A 22,181-nucleotide genomic window follows, 5' to 3' on the forward strand; every position below is an offset into this window, starting at 1 on the left:
AGGATTGGTTAGCGTTTCAAAAACAAGCACGTAGCCAAAAACCAGTTTGAACCAATTAAGGGCCTCTCAAACTGACCTGATATCTTGTTTTCTTTCACAGTGGAAAATTCCCACCTGTGCACACATCTTGTCTGTAAACTATAAAATGCCTCTAACAGTTTTATTCAGGGCCTCTGAGTTCACTCAGGGTGCCCAGCATGCTGAACAAATTTTGAGACAGACAGCGACTGTGTCTTTGGGAATAGCTCCACAAGGGGTCACGAACTTCTCAACACCTGCACCTGCATCTGCCCCCACCCCGTGCACAGATCTGGAGGGCATGTGTGTCCTTGCTCCCTTGGGAATGCATGCAGCTCCAGAGAGCCAGCCCCCTGCCCCCACACGGATGAGCTGCCTGCAGCCCCATTCCACTGCCACCGGGGCCCTGTGGTTGTACATTGCGGCCGCAGGCCCCAAGCCCCACATACCTCCTGCATGGGCAGTAGCCCCAGCCCCCACTCCAGCCCTGCCCTGCCCTTCCCAACTCCCTTCCTCTGCAGGCCTCAATCCTCCCTCTCCTCCAGACTTACCTGCAGGAACTTTCCAGGCTGCCTGGGGGCCATGTGCATATACATGCACATGGTATCCCCTGCCTGATTGCGCTCCCCGCAATCCCTTGCAGGCTGGAACCCTGCCAGCCTGCAGAGAGCTCTTTGGAAAAGTGCAAAATCTGCAGGTTTCTCTGTTACATGAGAAATCTTTGTCTCTTTGGGTAAAGGGAGAAATCTGTGTTTTCCTTCATTTTTCCATGGGAAATGGAACACCTGGATCCCTGGTGATACCAGCAAATGGCAACACTTTCCCTCCTGAAAAGGCACATATATCTTTTGACAGTTCTATGACATGGCAAGTATAGGCTGCTACTATAATAAGCCTGACCAGCCCTCAGCTGTGGGTCTACACGTCCTCAACAGCAGAGCAGATGGAAGAAGATGTTAGAATTTCAACAGCTGCAAAGACAGATGAAGGCTGAAGCAGAATGAGATCCCCAGTTGTCTTGGTCTCCTTGCCACTGAATCAAGGTCCCATTCTGTCAAGAGCTGCAAGGAAGCTGATGGGCAGCAGTTTATCCACTATAAAAGAAGTCACGCACAGGTGTCATGCATAAAAACTGCTTTTCCAGCACATTCCTTAAGCCCTTTGGCAACCACTAATGGTGACAGAAGCACAATTGTGAGGCCTGGAAGCTCCTACTCATCAACTGGCATGAAGATGGCAGTTACAAGAAGGTGCTCTAGCACTTGAACAAGACAGGAATGCAATTCAGCAGCTGCAACTGTGGCTGAGCAGCCCTATTCAGGATCCACTCTGCTCACCTCACATGGGAGGAGGCTAGAAAAGGTGCCCTAAACACAGTCTGCCTAATACAGTATTCTGTATTTCTTCCCAACTGGCTAACCACATGCACTGGGAAAAGCTTTACTGCAACTGAAAATACCAGTGAAGACACACCACCATTTTTGGGACCTGGAACATCAGGACCCTCATGGACAACCCTAATAGCGAATACCCAGAATGCCACAATGTAGTCATGACCCGACAACTCCGGCGACACAACAATGACATAGCAAGACTCAGTGAGTGCAAGATGCGCAGCTCAAAGAACATGGAGGTGACTATACCTTCTTGTGGAAGGGTAAACAGGGAGGAGAACACTGACTTCATGGAGCTGGTTTTTCCATTTAAAATGAACTCATAAACCAACTTAATGAGTTCCTAGTTGGAATTAACAAGCAGCTCATAACTCTCCATCTTACACTGGCAGAGAGCCAATATGCCACCATCATGAGCACATATTTACACCACCAGTGATACCAAGGAGGAATTCTATGCCAACTTTGACCAAGTCCTTTCTGACATTCCATAGGGGAACAGACTTATTCTTCTCAGTGATTTCAATGCCAGAGTTGAAAAGGACTCTAACCTCTGGAACAGAACCATCAGCAAAGAAGGAATAGGAAAGGACAACTCCAGTGGCATCCTCCTCCTGACCAAATGCTCAGAACATGAACTCACCATCACCAACATCCTGTTCCACCAGAAAAACAGGAAAAGATATCATGGAAACACCCATGATCTAAGCATTGGCACTTGATTGACCACGTCACTGTCCATGCCTGGGATCACAGAAATGTCCACATGACCCAAGCTATGCTAGGAACAGATGATTACTGTACTGATCACCAACTCACCTGCTTAGTTATGTCACTCAAACTGGCTCCCAAACAACGGCTGCAACAGAAGCAATGCTGACAGATCAACGCTGAAGGACTCAAGGACCCAAGCAAGTGATACCTCTTTCATCAGTGACTCAACGAAATACTGTTGAATTCCAATCAACAATGGGAGAATATCAGCAGCTTGTGGGATGTCCTCAAGGCCACTGTCATCAGAATCTATGAAGAAACACTTGGATTCATTACCAGGAAACATCAAGACTGGTTTGATAAGAACAACTGGGAGATCCAAGAGTTGATCGATCACAAGCTCAAGGCCTTTTGTACTTGGCAAAATGACACCAGTTGTCCTTTTGCCAACTACAAGCAAAAGAAACTTACTCTCCAAAAAGCCAAGGCAGAGGCTAAAGGAGGACCCGCAATATAAAGAACAAATGGTGGGAAGACAAGGCTAAAGAGATTCAACATCTCAATGACATCCATGATATGCACGGTTTCTTCAGTGACACCAAAGCCATCTACGGTCTGAGCACTCAGGGACCAACCCCTTGAGACCTAAGGATGGAAGAGACCCGATAAAGGAAAGAGAAGGCTCTGTTGTTGACAAGAGTGTTCTCAACTCCATCCGACAATACCAAGTCAGAAATGATTTTGGAATCCCTGCAACCGTTGACAAGGTGAGGAAAACCACCAAGCATATGAAGAATGACAAGGCAACAGCAGCAGATGGAATCCTTGTGGAAATCTTCAAGTTGTGGGGGGAGAAAAGCTCACATTACAGCTTCGTGCCCTCATCTTAAGGATCCGGAATGATGGGGAAATCCCAGATAACCTCAGGGACACCATGGTTGTGACAAACTTCAAGAAAGAAGACAAGTCTAACTGTGGAAACTACAAAGGGAGGGACTGCCTTCCTGTCCACTACAGGAAAGATCATTTCAAGAACATTCCTGAACTGACTCCTTCCACTTGCTGAAGAGCTCCTCCCGGAATCTTGCATGTTGATTTTGAGCATCAAGAGGCACAACTGACATGATCTTCACAGCTCGCAAGGTGCAGGAGAAATGCCAGGAATAACATCCATGACAGATCCCTTTCAGGTTAAAATGGGAGTTAAGCAAGGCCGCATCATTGTTCCAACACTCTTAATATTCCTTGCCACGAGGCTCAGGCTAGAAGCCGGGAACGCTAAAGCAGCCCTCCTTTTGTTTCAGAGTGCTGAGTGGGGCACGGCCAGGCCAGAGCAGGACACTTATTATTTCCCCGTCCCTCTTGAGCAGCCCAGCAGGGAATGTTTATCACCTCTAACTCAGTGTTTATTAACCTATTAAGAAAACAAAGTCTCTCTCCATTAACTAACGGAGCTCTTCTTAAACAGCTTTCCCAAGGAAGGACGTTAACCTACCTGTTGATTAGCTCCAAAAACCTGTCTGCCTTTGTCATCTCCCACAACCCAGACAGCAGACAATACGTGGTCTGCTAGCTAATGCTGAGGTGTTTGCATAAGGCAGAGGGGAGAGGGAAATAAACCCTGTTTAGCAGGGAGAAGCCAGACAAACGCTCTGTGCCTGCAAGTCTCTGCTGGAGCTGCAGCCAGGGAGCAGAGGGGAGAGGCCATCCCTGCTGTGGAGCAGAGAGCCCCACCTAGCCCAGCCCAGAGAGCATGCCGGGATGCTGAGGGAGCGTGGTTTATCTTAAACCAGCAAGGGGTCTGGGACAGACATTGCATAAACTGGTGTGACCCAAATCAGTTAAGTCTGATACTACATTCAACCAGATTTGTCTCAAACCAGTTTAAGCCATTTTCAAACTGGTTTATGTACACTGAACACCTGTTCTGTTACAGGTTTAAACCAGTTTCTGATCACTTAAAATGGTTTATGTTTAATGTCTTTCCCTAGCCTTACAAACTCCTCGTTTTGTCTATATATTATACTCTTACACATGTAGCTGTCTAAAAAACATTTAAAGCAGAGTCATCTCCATTTTACCCCAGTTAAGCATTAGGCAATTATTCTTTACAAATATTTATCATCAAGCTTTATTTTTAGAATAATACTTTGAACAAAAACATGCTTTCAGCACTGTATTCTAATAGTTACCCTAGATACCTAGGATCCTAGGTTCTTCTATTTATGTTGTGCTCCTGCGCAATTTACCTAGCCTTTCTAGGTGCCAGTTTTCTCCATGTATAAAACTGGGATAAATACTTTTCTCAGAGAGCTGTTGTGAAAATTACCGTGCATTAAACATCTTCAAAACCTTCAAGCGAAAGGTGTTACAACTGTAAAACATTAATGAAGATGTACACCTCTTTTGTTAGACAAACACTGAAAGCTAAAATTTTGGTTGCTAAAGTGTTTCTAGTCATTCATAATTTTTTTAAAGTTTTGCCTTCTGGAGAGAAATATTTTAGCTCGAGGTCTCCCAAAGGTGAAGCTAGTAGTGCAGTACTAGTCGTAGTGGTGGTTTATTAACATCTGAAAAAGTCCTTTCTGAAGGAAAAGTTATACCATAACAACATTTATTTTTTTAAATGGCTCGCCTACTTTTAATAAAAGTAAAATGAAGTAAATGAGCCCTGCGGGGTGTCCAGCAGTTTTTGAAAACAGGCTCCCTTGTTAGACACTTAATTATGTATTGCAGAACCTAACTTTAGGTACACTGTGCTGCCCTCCTACCCTCTGTATCTTGGGCACTATGGTGAACTTATGACAGGTGATCTCTCTCCTCAGAGAAGTCTGCTTTACAGCAATTTGGCAAGGTTACTGAAATTTTAACCAGTTTCTAAATACGCATTTAATGCATCCATAGTATCACTTTTTAAGAAAAAGGTGGTTTTAAGAATGGGTGGTTAAAACTGCACAGAGAGGTTTAACTCCCTCCAACTGTCCATATGTACTATAATACAAATCCTTAAAGTCATGCTTATACGCTATGGCATAGCATATGATAATGTGATTTAAGGTTATTTCTCAAAAATGACATAAGAAATCTTTACAGCTTCATAAATTTCATCTTGGATAAAGCACAGGGAGAGAGCTAGATCACCTTTAACTTTGGTTTAACTTAGACATGTCTAACTTGTCCAATGTTTTCTGTACAGAAGTAAAAACAAGCTATAAACTTGTAAGAGGCATACCCGGCTATCATAGTAATGATTACAGAAATGTGCCTGTGTGTACATGTGCATATATACACCAGGGCCAAATTACAGTTGCATGAATAATTCTGACATTTTCTCACTTTTGGATACTCAGTAATGATCAAATCTTAACATGCTGTCAAAGTATTTATTAATTTAAAAAATAGTTTGATCACCTTTTAGTTATTTCTCGTTACAGGACTGTTTGGGTTTTTTTAGTCTTTCATTATATAAGCATATTTTGCTAAGAGCACTGCCTACTGTGGTCAACAGTACTGTCTCTGTTTTCTTGTGCATCTCTTTCCCTCCCTATCTCCTGTCTTAAAGTTTAAGCTCCTTGTGACAAACAGTCTACCTTGTGTTTTTGCAATGCCTAGAAGGATCAGGATCCCTAAGCCCTACGACAGGGGTATCAAAGATACAGTCCCTAGGCTGGAACCAACCCACAGAGCCCTATCATCCAGCCTGTGGACTGACCTTGCATGCTGCATGCCACATGTGCCATAGTGGGTACACACACACTTTGCAGAGCACTGGATCCTGATCTGGGCCAGGCTGCATGAGGACCAGGGCATGCACTTGGGGCCAGATCCATGGTATACTGCACACAACCTGCAGAGCTGTAGCTGGGGTACAAACAGGGCTGGGTGTGCAGGTCTAAGCTGCACATGATGCATGTGGCTGGGGTTGGGACATGCTGCAGACAAAGCCAGTTCAGGATTCATGCTGAATGCAGCACCTATGCTTAGCTCCATGGGGAGCCTGAGGAATTTGATACCCCTTCTATAAGGTAATAAAATAATGATAAGTGAACTATATTGGTAAAGTAACCCAGAGGTTTTTTTAATGTAAAATAGTAAACATTTTCTTTTCTTTTGCATGTCTAATGAACATCTAATTGTTACATTTTGCATATTACACTTAAGACTTTTGGGTATGTAACCTGCCAAAACTTTGTGGCAATTCCACATTTGTAAAATTAGAATTATTGAAAGTGCTATGAGTATTTTAAATACGGTCTTATCTAATCCTTTTTCAGCTAATGACACCACCTGATATTCTGAAAGCAGAGGTTATGAGTCTCTTTGCAAACCACTTATTATTTGGATAAACTCAGACGCTGCAGTTTAAACTACTTGAAAAAATAGACAAAAATCAAAGGGGAATGGATAAAGAACTGAGAGGACTGATTTTTATTGTCTGAACTAACTGAAGTCCAAAGGTAAAAACTGACAAAGGATATGACAATAAATATTTTTCCTCCTCATTGTTTATAAATAAAGGGTAGTAGGGGGGCCGGGGAGAATTAACCCACCTGACTGTTTTTGTCCATTAGCTGATTGACAGTTTCATTCTGTTTCACCATCTCACGATCCAATTTCTTATATTTTAGCTTCCACTGTCGAATGGATTCCTGAGCCTTCACCTTCAGCTCCTCTTTCTTCTTTTCCACCTCCAGCCTAAGGGCCTCAGACTGTTTGAATTCAACAAGGTACCGTTCTGCTTCCTTGGTGGCCTCTTCAACCTGTTGAGCTAGTTCAGCAGTTTGGAGTTCAGTTTGTCTACGTTCATTCTCGCAAGTCTTATAGCAGCTCTGTATCTCCTTCAGTTGCTCTAGCATTCTTTGCTGCTGCTTCTCCCTGCTTTCCAAGTCAGCTGTTAGCACCTAGAAACATTGTAACTTCTTATGAAAATATTGTCTTCAGGCATTTACAGCATGAAACATTACAAAAGCAACATACAATGCAGCTCATAAATGCATCACGTTCCTATTTACCATAAAAGGTAGTAGAAGGACAAAAAGGGAAGAGTTCTCTTTTACCCATGGTGAATTAAAAGAAAAAGAAAGGAGGAGAGGGAGGGACATGAGAAAAATAGGAGACAGGTTTGGAATGGAGAAGTAGACCTGCAAATTGTTGGCATACAGGCAGTACTTGAATTTGTTTGTGGATGAGAGCGAAAGAGAGGGGAAGAAGAGGGGAGAGAGTTTTTAGTGACTCTTGTCCACATGGGCCAGAGTCACTAACCCATTGCTAACCATTGGTTAGTGGAGGAAGTAGCACTAACCACTGCTACTCCCTCCACTCTAGGGAAGGCTGTGGTCCAGCCCATGCACCATCTTAGCCACTCAAACAGAGGGACCTAGTCAGCCTGCATAGTCTCCAGAACTGGCAGGCCTTCCTGGTCAGATGACTAGGCAGACGCCATCTTGGAGCACTGCTAAGCGTACCCTTTGATGGGGACTAAGGCAGGGACAGAGTCTTTCTGTTATTTTTTTAAATATTCTATTCTGTTTGTTGCCAGAAAGAGCAGAATTATGCATTTTTATGGGGACAGCCACAGATCTTCAGTAGGAAAGGGGGATGTTGGGAGGGACACCAGAGAGAGGGATGAGGCAGGGAAGTGGGAGAGGATGGGCAGGCAGAGGTAGGTGGGGAAAAGATTTCTTGTACCTAAATGTGAATGGGAGCTGGTATTGGCCAGAGGCTTTTTTCTTAGGCTACAGACAGACATTCAAAAAGCCTGAGCCTGATTTGATTCAATCTTTGCAGGTTAATCTAACCTGCCTAGGCTGAATCAGTTTGTAACTGCAAAGACATCCCCTCTGAACTAAGAAAATGCAGGCACGTGCCTGCAGTGGCTCAGGCTAGAAGCCAGGGAATGCTAGAGCAGCCCCCAGTCCCTTCCACAGTGCTACAAAGTGTTTTAAGACAAAAGCAAAGAACACTAATTGAAACTCTCATTAGAACTTTAAGAAAATGGAAAACAATTAGCTAAAATGTTAGAAGTAGCTAATATTCTTGAAAAATACACTCAGCGATTGTCAAACGGTCAAAATGCCAATTTTTACTACTCAAACATCAGCACTTCTTAAAACCGGACTGGAATAGCAGTTCTATACCAAGTCAGAACTAAGAATAACAATTACTGTGTGCACAACAGAGTACCTAAAATGATTAGAGGTTTAGGAAACATGACTGAGAGAACATTAAAAGAACAGGAATTATTTAGTCTGGAGAAGAGAAGCCTGATGGGGGACTTGATAACAATCTTTAATTCCCAGAAGAGTGGTTATAAAAAGAAAGGTGATAGACCAGTGGTGCCCAGCCTCTAGCCTACAGGCCAGATCCAGTCCACAGAGCTGTGTCATCCAACCGATAAGTCTCCCTACAGTTCCAGATATCTGGCAGCAGGGGACCGGTGGTAGTGTTACTTTATTTGCTATTTCTGTCTTGGTTACTCCAGGTACATGGGGTCAAGGCTGGCACAAGACCAGTGCTGGCACTGGATTCATGACCCAGATACTATGTTCCAGGCAGACCCAAACGCTCAGACCAACCATGACCTCACCATTCGATAATACATGTATTTTATTGATAAAGTGATAACAGATAAAAATAATGCAAACAATTCTATATCTACCAATTCTAGGGTTCACAGAGTCAAGGTACCCAGTATGTGGGCTTCACTCTGAGGTTCCCTCTTGAATGTCAGATGTCAACAGCCTGGAGGTTGGAAGGCAAAACCCACCCTCCCCCTGTGGGATGGGTAAGATGGGCTGGTAATATGCCCTCTGTCCATAATGGCCTCAGGTTCCCTTCTCGGGGACCCTTTGCCGCTCTTAAATCCCTCTTTTTCTATTCTTTCTTTTCTCTGATGACTCATCATCTTTGGGCATTTCTTGGTCGCTCTGTGGTCATCATACCCTATCAACATATTCCTTTGTTTCACAAATCCATCACATGCACGCATCTTAATTTGCGCTTTTTCCAGGCCTCCTAAAGTTGGTCCACTGAGCAAAACCATAAATCCCAAGGGCTCTGCAATGGCAGAGTCCCTTATCTCATGTTACGGAACAGTGTGGTGCATGTCTTCAGTTTCCCAGCCTGTGTCTGCTTGCCTGTCAGACACAGTGGTCTTGGAAGGAAACTTTGTCACAAACAGGCTTTTAGAAATCAATTACCCCTTGCCACTGCCCTGGACCATTGTTCTAATACAATATGTACATTACTGACAAGCCAATTCCCAAAAGCAAACCTCTAAATATAATTTTCTAACCATCAACTAGATCTGACGTGTAGCGTTAGCCTGACAAAAGACTGGGTCACTGCATGTAGCTGGATCTGGCATGTACAACTGAGCCAACATGCTGGGCTGCACCTGCTGATCGATCCCATATCACTCAACTAACCCATGGGGCCAGATGTTTGAGCACCACTGTGATATATCGTTCTCTGTGGCCACATGGAACAGGACAAGATGCACCAGTCTAACTGCAACAGGGGAAATTTAGGTTGGATGTCATACTTTTTGGAGGTGTCCATTAGACTGGATTGCTAACTATGAGGATGGTTAAACATTATAACAAATTACTTAAGTTGTATCCCCATTCTTTGAAGTTTTTAAGAGCAAGAAAGACAAACAATTGGCTGGGATGGTATAGACAGGGATGCACATGCCTTTAACAGAGAGTTGGACTGGATGACCTCCTGAGGTCACTTCCAGCCCATTTTTTTATGATTCTAAGATGAAACATTTTCTACAACATTTGTGTTTTCCTTGTCAGTGTTCCCTCATCCATTCAAGAACTATGCTGATCAACACAACGCTGCTTAGGTAATAAAACATTATATCTAAGAATAATCTTTCTAATCTACAATATCTCAGTGAAATGCTTAAAATTTGTTATCCTTCTTATAGAAGCCAGGAAATGATATATGGTGAGAGATGCAAAGGAAATTTCTACTCCTCCCTTCTACTTTCAGTTGAATACAGAAGTTCAAAGAAAGAAATATAATTTTAAACATCTTATATTAACCAATTTGTATTAGCTAAAACAAGTCTACACTCTCTCCAATTTATACCAAGATCTTTCCAGATATTAAAGACAAATGCTTCCTGAAAAATATGTATTATCAGTAATTCTGTGTATATATCACAAAGTCTGTTTTTCTTTCCTATTTTAGCAATGTTTGTGCAAATGAGATCTTTTAAGTGATCATCGCGTTTAGCTCCGATGGTGGGTCCAAATGTAAACATGATGTATTAGTGTTTGAGACTGGATTTTAGATCTTCACTCCTTGCTCAGAGGGTGATACATGATGAAAATATATAAACATGATTGGTGGAGAAACCCAATTTCTATGACTCCACGGTTAACCTCTCTAGTCTGTTCCACCGCAGTACTGACACCTCCAAAAGAAGCCATGCCCTATTCCAGTTGATGAAAGCAAGATGTAGGAGCGCTATAACATACACCCTTTCTTGCCCCTAAGGAGAGAGAATGACTGCTATGCAATAAATAAATAAATCATCTTTAGGATGCATAAAACTATTTATTCATAACAGTTCTGAAAGTAATGAGTACACTACATTTTCATCTCCTGTCCTTCAGCACACCAGGAAGGAATTCCACTGCCCCCTTCTATGCCCACAGTTATGCTGCTGCCCAAATATTATGGCAAAAGGACACACTTTCCTTTCTCTATAATTTGAAGCCCAGTGTGCTATGAATTGAGATACCATATTTGATACATTATTCAAATGTACGCTGGTACTGCAAATCCTACAGTTCTACAATGTGGAAGAATGCCCTCCAGAGGGAGTGAAGAATCTGCATTGTGTCAACATAAAATACAATGAACTACGCCTTTAGTAAAACAAAATTATAGTAAATGTATTTACTGATATTAAAGTCTCTAAGTACCATTGTTGGCACTTGAAAACTTACCTCAATGTGAATCCAAATAGAATACTCTGTCTGTATCTTATTGATATGTCAGCCAAACAAAGATCTCAAGCAAAGTATACTTATTAACAGAACAATAAGTTCTATGAACAAGTTTTTGATATTGCTGACAAAACATTGCTGTCAGTCTTTATAGTAACTATTAGCTAAACAAAGAAAACAAGACAGTATTTATTCTACTATCATAGTTCCCAAGTGGTAGAGGCAGCCTGATCTAACGAACAGAACACTGGAAGTCAGCTAATTCCAACTTCACTAACAAGCTGCTGTTTGGCCTTAAATAAGTCACTTTCTTCTCTGCCCTTTTTCCACCTTGATTCCATTGCCTGTCCCATCCATTTAAAATATTGTTTTCAGGACAAGAACACACATACACTGTATTTGTACAGTGCCTGGCAGAATGGGACTCCAATCTCAGTTGGGACCTCTAGACAATTACAATATAAATAATAAAACACTATATAAAAATAGAAGAAATGCCACGGTAAATGTTATGTAGAGCATCAAAGGGAAAACTAGAGAGCTTCTAAGAGTGAATTTTTAAATCAAGAGAATGACTATAAATTAAATATACTTCCCCCTCACACAAATATGATTTTCAGCTCAAGAAAAATGAGTGTTCAAAAGGTGTAAAACCTCCATGACTCAGAAGAGAAGAAAAATCCTTAAACTGTAATGTTTTATAAACACCCAAATGCATTTTAGAGGACATTAGACCTATGTTTTGAAGTCTCATAAGATTCAGGTTTCAAACATGGTAGAAGTAGCCAGATAAAACCTCAGGAGTCCATTATATTAATCCTTCCACGTATTTTGTGGAACAGCCTTACCTTTTGACTCCTGTATTAAATAATTTTTTATTACATATGCTGCTATTATTTTCCACTTACTGTCTCTCTGGTGACACCATAAAGGATGGCAGTCCAAAATAATGGGTTCTTCAAATCTTCTGGGTCATTAAAAATAATTATTTCTCCACAAACTCTAAGAGAACACATTTTGTTCATACAACTACCATTTCCATGTACTTGTTAATGAAACATGATTCTAAGCTTAAGCAAAGTATAGAAAACAATGTTCAATTAATTGAAGACATTCATCTCACTGTGTAGAAACAAAATTTTAATCTTCAGTTTATAAGTAATAATATTCACTACACAGAAAATAAAATAAAAAATATTCCTTTGCAGTATTTATCTTAAAGCACAAGGGGAAAAAATGTACAAGCACTAGTAATCAAGCTGATTTGTACCAAGAAAAATTTGACTTGTGGCACTAAAATATGAATAGAAATGTTGATTCTTTTATTTTACTTAATTTCTGCAAGTGAAATAGATCTTTCTAAACAGAGAATAATAAACTAGTTTTGCTTAATTTGAAAAAAAGTACATTTTTAAACTATCTAAGGGTTCAGTCAAGCTAGACAGTCAACCTGTTCCCAAATTCAGAATGACAAAGGCTTCCTAATGGGAGGTATTAGCTTTCCAATTTCACCATTAGCATTATTAGAAAAAAGAAGGGAAATGCCAAGAAGGTAGATTCATTTAGAATCAGATAAATTTATCTTAAGGCTGAAAGCCAAACCATACACCAGAGCTACATGGAAACAAAAGTAGGGTAAGGGGAACAAGAGTACCCTACTGTAACTGTGACTCTTAGGGATGAAGCAATCAGTGTGAACCCCACCATGCACAATTTAAATCCTTACAGATACATCCATGTGGAAGAGATTGCTTAGTCAAGAAATCCAAGTTGGCGGCTAATAAATTAACTTTGCTTAGACAGTCTCAGTTCCACTGCATCCACTGTTGAATGGTAAAAATAAATGCATGCCCCCTGGCTTGTTTATAAAGTACATCATTGATGTGTTGTCTGTTAACAGCTATAATACTTTAAAAATGCAGGAGCAGGAGAAACCCCACACATGGAAGTCTGATGGTTCAAGGCTCCAGCATTTTTGTGTGTAGTATTACATCTTCAGGGGCAATCTACCTTGTATATGGGGTTCTCCAAATTGGACATTTCCATGCTATCCCAGTTGCATGCTGAACTAATGCCCTGGATTGTGATGGTGATAGGGAATCCTTTCTTTTTTTTTTTTTCATGGCTTTGCAGTTGGAACTCTGAGATCTGATGGAATCACCAAAGTTTTGCTTAGCACATTTTTTTCCTAGATAAACAAAAAAACCACAGCCAGAATTATGGAAGCCTCAGGTGTCAGGCCATGGCCTTGAACCTAGGGCCTTAGCCTGGCCAGCATGGCTGCTCATCTTCTGGCTCATCCCCCAGACTGCTCAAGGCTGAACTGAAGCCTCCAGCAGGGCCTAAACCTTCATCCACTCTGTCAAAGCAGCCAGCTGAGTTCAGCTGACCCTCCACTTCCCATACATAAACCCCTGAACAGGAACCGAAAGAATGTGGGTATAACAGGACGCTGCCTCAACCATGCCACTACCAGACTCTACTCTCATCCTTATCTCCCAGCTTCCTGACTCCCCTTGTTGGAAACCTTGCTCTCCATCTCCTCTTCCAGTGCCAAAATCTTATCTGGACTGTAATTATAGAGAATTTTCATGGTTCAGTAGAAAACCTAGACAAACTACTAAAGTTGACACACAGCTCACACTTGTCAGGCTGTTTTAGTATGACATTCTCCCAATCAGTTAGTCATCTAATTAACTGTAGTCACAGGAGTCATTTTTTCCTTTAGCATGTCTTTAATATGACAAGACCCATGGTGAAGGCTGTTGGCAATGTTAAAAGCCTAAAGGACAGCACCTTGTATTGGTAGTGATTCCACTACACCATGGGTAGTGAATGGAAGTCCACATTTGTGAAAGTTAACAGCATACAGCAGTCCTGAGCCTGTACAAACAGGTGGGTACAATATTAACCTAAACTGAACTGGTGGGTACAATAACAACCTAAATCTAGAAGTGGCTCATGAATTGTTTAGGTATTTACTCTGTTGCATCCTGCACCTGAGTAGGGTAAGTCCCCTGTCATGTTCAGAATGCAGACTCAGAGTAGAATCCCTTGCTCCTCTATTCTCATGGGACCTAATGACTCGTAAAGGAGGCCCCCGTTTTTGTAAAAGACTCTCATAAGAAGGTTTCCTGAAGGGGGAGTAGAAAAGGAGGTAGAAAGCAAGGGAAGGAAATTAATAGGGTAACCATGGACAAAAATATTCAAGTAGAGGTGCACCGATACGTCGGCCCAATATCGGATCAGTACTGATATAATGAAAATTGACTATATTGGATATGGGCCTGATGGGGCCAATAATTTGGCTGATAAATGTCTGCGCTGCCAGCAGCCACAGCACAGCATGGAGCAGAGCCAGCAGCGTAGAGAGCTGCCTCCAGCTGGTAAGTCAGAAGGGGAGGAGCGAAGGAAGGGGCTCGGGGGAGGGGGCAAATCAATGGTGAGGGAGGGCAGGGGGCATGGGACAGAGGTGAAGATTAAGAGATTCATAGAGGCTGGGTCATAAGGGACCTTAGTAGGTCATCGAATCCAACCCCCTACTCTGGGCAGGAAAGAGTGCTGGGGTCAGATGACCCCCAACTAGGTGCTTGTCCAGTCTCTTCTTGAAGAACCCCAAAGTAGGGGGAGAGCACCGCCGCCCTTGGAAGCACATTCCAGCTTTTGGCAACCCTTATTGTGAAGTTCTTTCTAATGTCCAACCTAAATCTGCTCTCTGTCAATTTGTGGCCATTGTTCCTAGTTACTCCAGGGGGTGCCCTAGTAAATAGAGCATCTCCTATTCCCTGCTGCCCTCCCCTGATGAATTTATAGGAAGCTCAAGACCACCTCCTGGCTTTTTCTTGCAAAGGTGAAGAGAGCTATGTATCTCAGTCTCCCCTTGTAGGGCCTTGCCTGCAGGCCTCTGACCATACAAGTGACCCTCTTCTGAACCCTCTCAAGATTCTCCGCATCCCTCTTAAAGTGCGCCGTCCAAACTGGATGCAGTACTCCAGCGGCAGCCTGACCAGTGCCACATAGAAGGGAAGCATCACCTCTCTGGACCTGTTTGTTATGCATCTACTAATGTATGATAAAGTGCGGTTAGCCTTACTGATCGCTTCATCACGCTGATGACTCATGTTCATCTTGGAGTCAGTTATGACTCCAAGATCCCTTTCTGCTGCTGTGCTGCCAAGAAGGTCATCCCCCAGCCTGTAAGTTTTTTGGTAGTTATTTTTGCCCAGGTGCAGCACTTTGCACTTGTCTTTATTGAACTACATCCTATTTCATTCTGACCATTTTTCCAACCAGTCCAGATCTGCCTGGATCTATTCCCTACCTTCTGGTGTGTTAACTTTGCCCCATAATTTGATATCATCTGTGGACTTGCAGGACCCCACTGCCCACATTGTTCCAGGTTGATATCAACCCATCTACCACCACTCTCTGGGTACAACCCCTAAGCCAATTTGCCACCCGCCTGACTGTGTAATTATCTACATTACAGCCTGTCAGTTTATTTACGAGAACAGAATGTGATACCGTATCAACGGCCTTCTTAAAATCTAATTAGATGACACGTACCTCAATTCCTACACCTAAGCATTTTGTGACCTGGTCATAAAAAGAAAGAAGGTTAGTCAGGCAGGATCTATCGTCAATGAACCCATGCTGCTTTCCTTTCACCATTATTTCCCCAGCTGGGCTCCCACAAATATGATCCTTAATGATTTGTTCCAGAGTTTTCCCAAGGATAGAGATGAGACTAACTGGCCTGTAGTTTCCCAGTTCCTCCCTCCTCCCCTTCTTGAAAATAGGGACCACATTGGCCCTTTTCCAGTCTTTTGGGACCTGACCGGAGCACCATGAGTGCTCAAACAGCCTTGCCAGTGGTTCTGCTATGACACTGGCCAATTCCTTCAGCATCCTTGGATGAAGTTCATCCGGGCCCACTGATTTTAACACATCCAGCCCCTCCAAGCGCCCCTTCATTAAGTCTGCACTAACAGTTGATGGGCTTGTGTCCCTCCTGTAGCTATCTATGATCTAATTGGGAGATTTGCCTTGGTCTTTGTCTAGAAATACAGATGCGTTATAAGAAACTATAACATTTTTTTAAATTTTCCATATATAGAATCTAATTATTGGGAGGTTATTTTATAATCACAGTAGTCTTATATTTCGGTAAATAATATAATGGAGAATTTTTTAAAGCTAATATTCTCAATTTAGATTTGTTTTTGCTCCATGGTTTGTTTTCACATGAGGAAGATGTATCATGGTCAATGGTTTTATGTTCCTCGCCAATTTTATTGCCAGAATTATCCTACAAACCAGTTAGCTGGAACACATTAATGGATTGTTAATAATATATCTGGTGTCTATTTTCTGCCAGCTATAAAGCAATCCGTTAATTATGTTTTAGTATCCTGAATCCAAATGTAAAAATACATTAAAGTAAATAATTAAAAGTATATATAAAAAAGCATATTGATCTGCAAACAAAAATAACTTAAAACTTCAAGTTAAGGTTGAAAAGTAGAATGCTATATCTCCAACATAAATACCAAACATTCCACATTTAAAAAAATGAAAGACTAAGCAACTGATGAGTTAGGGGCATACACACTGCCATTAAATAAAATAAACTCCAATAGTCCAATGACAACAAATGACTACATAATCATTTTCACATACATGTTATCAAAACAACTTTAACTCTGACACAGTTTTGATTTATTGATTGGAAATATTTTGTGGAACTAGTCACAGTAGTCATTTTCTGAGCAATGATAGTTTGAAACAAGGATCATATTTAGCAAGGTATGCTGTAATGCCTGTGCTTATTGTAGGTCTCTTAATATGCTACTTTCAAAAGTATTTATACAGATGACTATATTGGGTAGATACAGCATGTACAAAATAGGACACAATTGTTATTTAGTTAAATGATTATGTAATATTTTGTGTTTAATTTTAACTTGCATGCATTAAGATTGTTTCGATATCGTAAAATAGTACATAAATGACTGCTGGCATTGGAAGAGCCTAATTTTCTATGTGGCAGTACGTATGCCCTTTGCCTTCCTCTTCCTTCCTTTCTTATTCTACACACACACACACACACACACACAAATATGCATTTATTTTCTAAAGACTAGTTGGTACTTGAGTCCAAAACATAGTACTGCATTTTTTTACTTCAGTGGGTCTGTAATATCCCAGCTTTGAAATATAATCAAAACACTTTCCAAAGCCTTTACCTCCACACAAAAAACAGTTACCTACCTTATAATAAATTATACCTTTTAGCTATGATGTCCATGTGCAGACTTCATTGTAGGTGCGCACAGGTCCTGAGCTTGAGCTTGGAGATTTTTGACTAATAGTACTTTCATGACTTACACTCATCCTAGTATTTTTCACTAAGGATATAAAAGGAGATGTATGCCTTTTCCTTTCAGTTACTAAATATATAGTAATTCAAGGAACAGAAGGTAATTCAAGGAAGAGTACAAACATACACAATACTTCTCTAAGAACTCCAGTTACTGTAACATTTCTCCTTTGAGTGATCAATTAGATGCATATTCTGTGTGGAACCCCAAAGCAGTGTTCATTACATACAGAGGCAGGATTTCTAAGACCTAGGAAAACTGTGGTTGAAACACTGATTTCCTAAATCTAATATCCAATCAAGAAGCCTTAGAGACAGCATAATATGTAGTGAATGTGTGAAATGAACTCCAGGTGCTTGCCTTTTAGATTTCAGATACAGAGGCATTCACAGAAGTTTAGGGCTGGAAGGGATTAGGCCCAGCCCCCCTGCTCTTGTGAGGCCCCTAGAAGATGTTACATTTAAGATGTGATTAACCTATCAATCGCACCATAAATAGTAACCTGGCCACAAGTACAGGCAGTTAATGCATGACAAAGCAAGAAACCAGTCACAAAAACATTCCACAAATTGTGTAATATTTTTGTGGCTGGTTTCTACCATGCCTTAAATTGAACATGTGGCAGGTCCCTTCCTTCAGTCTGGTGCCAACTGCATGGCAGAAATTGGTAGAGAGCTTCTTCCCCCCATGTCAGCAGGCTGACAACCATGTGGTGCAGCCCCTGTCTCTGGCTGTACACTGCTGTTTCGCTGCCAAGTCAGGGGAGCTCATCACCTGGGACAGGGTGCTTTCTTTGTTCTGCAGCTCTGGCAGAAGGTGAGGAGCAAAGCATGTTCTAGTGTTAGCCACCATTCAGTAGGTTGACTGCCTTGCCCTACAGCTCCCAGGGATCCCAATCCTGAGTTTCTGTGCACTGACACCTTTAAAAATGTGTGTGCAGCTGGGTTTCACATGAAGTTTTCTGACACCTACAGTGCATGGGGACCCTGGGAACAAGGAACCTCTCTCTGATCCTGGGACCCTGGCATGCCAGGACCTTAAACACACACAAATGCAGCTGGGCTACCCACAAGGTTTTCTGATATCCCAGTGCAGAGGGCTCTGGGACTGGTCTCAGTGCGATCCCAAGCTGGGACCCACAATCTCCTGATAGACAGTCCCAGCCCTGAAACTGCAAGAGACTCAAACTGGCTCCAGTCTGGTCTTGGGGTTGAGACCAACTATCTGGTGATAATGAGTCCCAGCTCCAGGACCACAATGGTTCACACCAGGCTGCAGGCACCTGCCTTTCAACTTGCTGGTGCAGGGACAGCTAGGATCATGACCTCAAGCTCCCCCTGCACTGGCAGATAGTAAGGTGCAATGGAGATCTGAACCATGATCCCAAAATTGTGCATCCTGCCATGGCAGGAGGTGTGAATGTTAGGATTGCAGATCAGATCCCATTGTGCTATTAAATGAACATGTCTAAATGAAGGGCCTGAATGAAGCTAGATGTTACCTGTATTTTTATGGCTGCTGTGGTATCAATGATGCCCTGAATGCTCTTTGGAAAACTAAAGAATGGAGCAGGGAATGACCTTAAAAAGCAGTGGTGTATTCTGATCCATGGTCATCCTCAGACTCACGTACAGCAGTTGTTTCTAACAACTCTAAAAGTGGTGCCTAAGGCCCCACAGGTAATGGAAGCACTTTCAGAGGATCTGTTTAATAACAAAAGAATCTGGTTCCAGCATTCAGATGGCAGTGGAAAGAAGGTTTTGCAGTTCAAACATCTCCAGATGCTTGATAAACCAACACACTATCAAAAACTGGGCAAGTGCCTGGGACTATGGTGGAGTTCATGGCTCCTTATGGTTCAATCCCTGCTTGGGCATTCTTAATCAGGTGTGGTGCCGAGGGCATGGTGCCATGGTCATCTCAAGCTGATCCAATGCTACAGGGATGGAGGCTGATACTGACAGTTCCCCAATGTGATCATATAGCTTCTGTGGTGCCAAAGTGGCCTGCTGTGGTACATCCGAGCTCTGTCAGAATGCTGAGGGATTCAAAACCTCAGTGGAAGATTGGTGCAATGGTAGTGATGCACGTGGAGAAGGCATTAGCTAGAGATCTAGCCCTTCTGGCCCTACATGCTCACCGGGTACCATCTTTTTCTGGCATAATGAACAAGGACAACTTCTTAAGCATGGAAGCTCATGCTGGAACTCTGCTTCTCTGCCAAGGAATCAAGAATGGTTCTGTTGTCCAGAATTCAATATGAAATGTACTGATTTACACAGAAGATAAATTCAATGCTTCACACCTCTTTACATTTATGGGTTGAGGAACTAAAGGATTTGTAGCTCACATGCTTCCCCAGCATGTTAAGATTCATGTAGGCAATCAGGACACTTGAAGTGTCCAGTGTCAGAAGGAATGGCTCTTTCTAGAAGCAGCCATACTTGAAAGCAAAGGATATAGAAGAGACCTTATAAAAAAGAAAATCCTGTCTTAGAGGGAAAGTCCATTAATCCTCTCTTCTTTCAATGAGCATACAAGCCCCCAGTGATATAAACTCAAAAGAGACAGCTTTAACCAGAAGCTAAATCTGACCTGTCGTGGATTCTTTGTTACAGTTAATTCAATTCAGAAAAGCTTTTCAGGCAGCCTCTCATTTCTTTCAGTCTAGACAGCAACCAAATCTCTAGTATACTAGATATGTGTTCAATCTTCTCCCACCATTCCAAAAGATAAAAAACTGTCAAAGATAAACATTTCCTATAGGTGCCTCTTTCAGTAAAATTTCATAATTTATATCATCTCTTGAGGCATTATATATCCCCTTTCTCTGGAGAACCCTGATGAAAGTAAAATCAATGTAAATTTTAGAAGGGGTCTACACTGTACACCACAACAGATATTTACAGTTACATCTTACTGCACAGGGAAAGCACTGGGCAATCAACTGGTACAGCCACAGCAACAATCATCCATGAGGCTAACACTCTTAGGACCCCAATGGGATCACAGAGCTTGCATGGTGCCAAACTGGCCTGCTATAACGCCCCTGAGGTCTGTCAGAAAACTGTGGGGCTTCAAAATCTCGGCAGAAGATTGCTGCAGTGGTGGTGAAGCTCATGGCCTACTCAAAACAGCTGAGAACTCAAAAGGGTTCTACTATTGAAAGAAGGATTCCAAACTAAGTCAGATTTCCCTTGAGGACAGTCATACAGGTAAGACAGGCAAGGAGCAAATATTTCTCATTAATTTAATGATATCACCCATTGCCCGCTTTGATTACAAGAAAAAACAATTTCCTAAACATACATAGTATACACACAAAATTATAGTGCACAGTTATTGCATAAAGTCTAAGTCAATCAAACATTTTATACAAAGTCATACAAGAAATTCAGTGTTCTCAGTAAAGTTGAATATCAGGAAGTCATTTAAGGATGTTCTGACAATGCATGTCAAGATTAAAATGCTATTCGTACATTTAATTTGTTCTGAAATCGGAGTTTTTAAAATATTGATTTGTCCTGCCTTTTTGGGCCAAGTAAAATCTCATTTCATTTTACGTCTCATTGGAAGGCTGCCTTGAAACATACACCTAGAAAAAAAAATTTGTCATTTAAGCTGAAATACTGTCAAATTAAAATTACTGTGAAAAGTCAACTGTAAACTTTGCAGGAATTATGCATGAACAATTAAATTGCTTATTCCAAAAAACTTCTTTTATCCCTCCTATAAGGTTATCCTCGGTAGTGCAGAAATGAACAAGTCTTTATCAGAGCTACTGATACTATAATAACAGAGCTCTCCCCTGGCTCTGTGCCTTAAGCTTTTTTACAAGGGTATTAGTCAGTTTTTATAATTACTTGAAACATTAAATTCACACAAAAAGTGTGGAAAAACATAGAATTTTATTATTTTAGCATACAGCAAGAGCTGCAAACAAATCATCTGTGTGCCAATAAACTTTTGAAAGATACATTTTGAACTCAAACTAACTACAGGCATACCTCGTTTTATTGCGCTTTGCTTTATTGCGCTTCGCAGATATTGCGTTTTTTACGAAGTGAAGGTTTGTGGCAACCCTGCGTCGAGCAAGTCTATCGGCGCCATTTTTCCATCTGCGCCATTTTTCCAACAGCATTTGCTCACTTCATGTCTCTGTCACATTTTGGTAATTCTTGCAATATTTCAAACTTTTTCATTATTATTATATTTGTTATGGTGATCTGTGATCTTTGATGTTACTATTGTAATTGTTTTGGGGCACCACGAACCGCGCCCATATAAAACGACGAACTTAATTGATAAATGTTGTGTGTGTTCTGATTGCTCCACCGACTGGTCGTTCCCCCATCTCTCTCCCTCTCCTCGGCCCTCCCTATTCCCTGAGACACAACAATATTGAAATTAGGCCAATTAGTAACCCTACAATGGCCTCTAAGTGTTCAAGTGAACGGAAGAGTCGCACATCTCTCACTTTAAATCAAAAGCTAGAAATGATTAGCTTAGTGAGGAAGACATGTCGAAAGCCGAGATAGGCCGAAAGCTAGGCTTCTTGCACCAAACAGTTAGCCAAATTGTGAATGCAAAGGAAAAGTTCTTGAAGGAAATTAAAAGTGCTAACTCCAGTGAACACACGAATGATAAGAAAGCGAAACGGCCTTATTGCTGATATGGAGAAAGTTTTAGTGGTCTGGATAGAAGATCAA

General features: G+C 41.7%; 1 protein-coding gene across 1 annotated transcript in view; it reads right to left on the reverse strand.

Moving 5' to 3' along the window:
- Window positions 1-22,181, reverse strand: part of CEP128 (centrosomal protein 128) — a 101,168-nt gene that overhangs the window by 53,000 nt on the left and 25,987 nt on the right. Inside the window, exon 4 of the mRNA XM_019551139.1 lies at window positions 6,677-7,027. Within this exon, the coding sequence (XP_019406684.1) occupies window positions 6,677-7,027 (351 nt within the window). The remainder of the gene's footprint in view (window positions 1-6,676; window positions 7,028-22,181) is intronic.

The sequence above is a fragment of the Crocodylus porosus genome, unplaced genomic scaffold (assembly GCF_001723895.1).
Source record: "Crocodylus porosus isolate Cpor-Errol unplaced genomic scaffold, CroPor_comp1, whole genome shotgun sequence".
Classification (NCBI taxonomy): Eukaryota; Metazoa; Chordata; order Crocodylia; family Crocodylidae; genus Crocodylus; species Crocodylus porosus.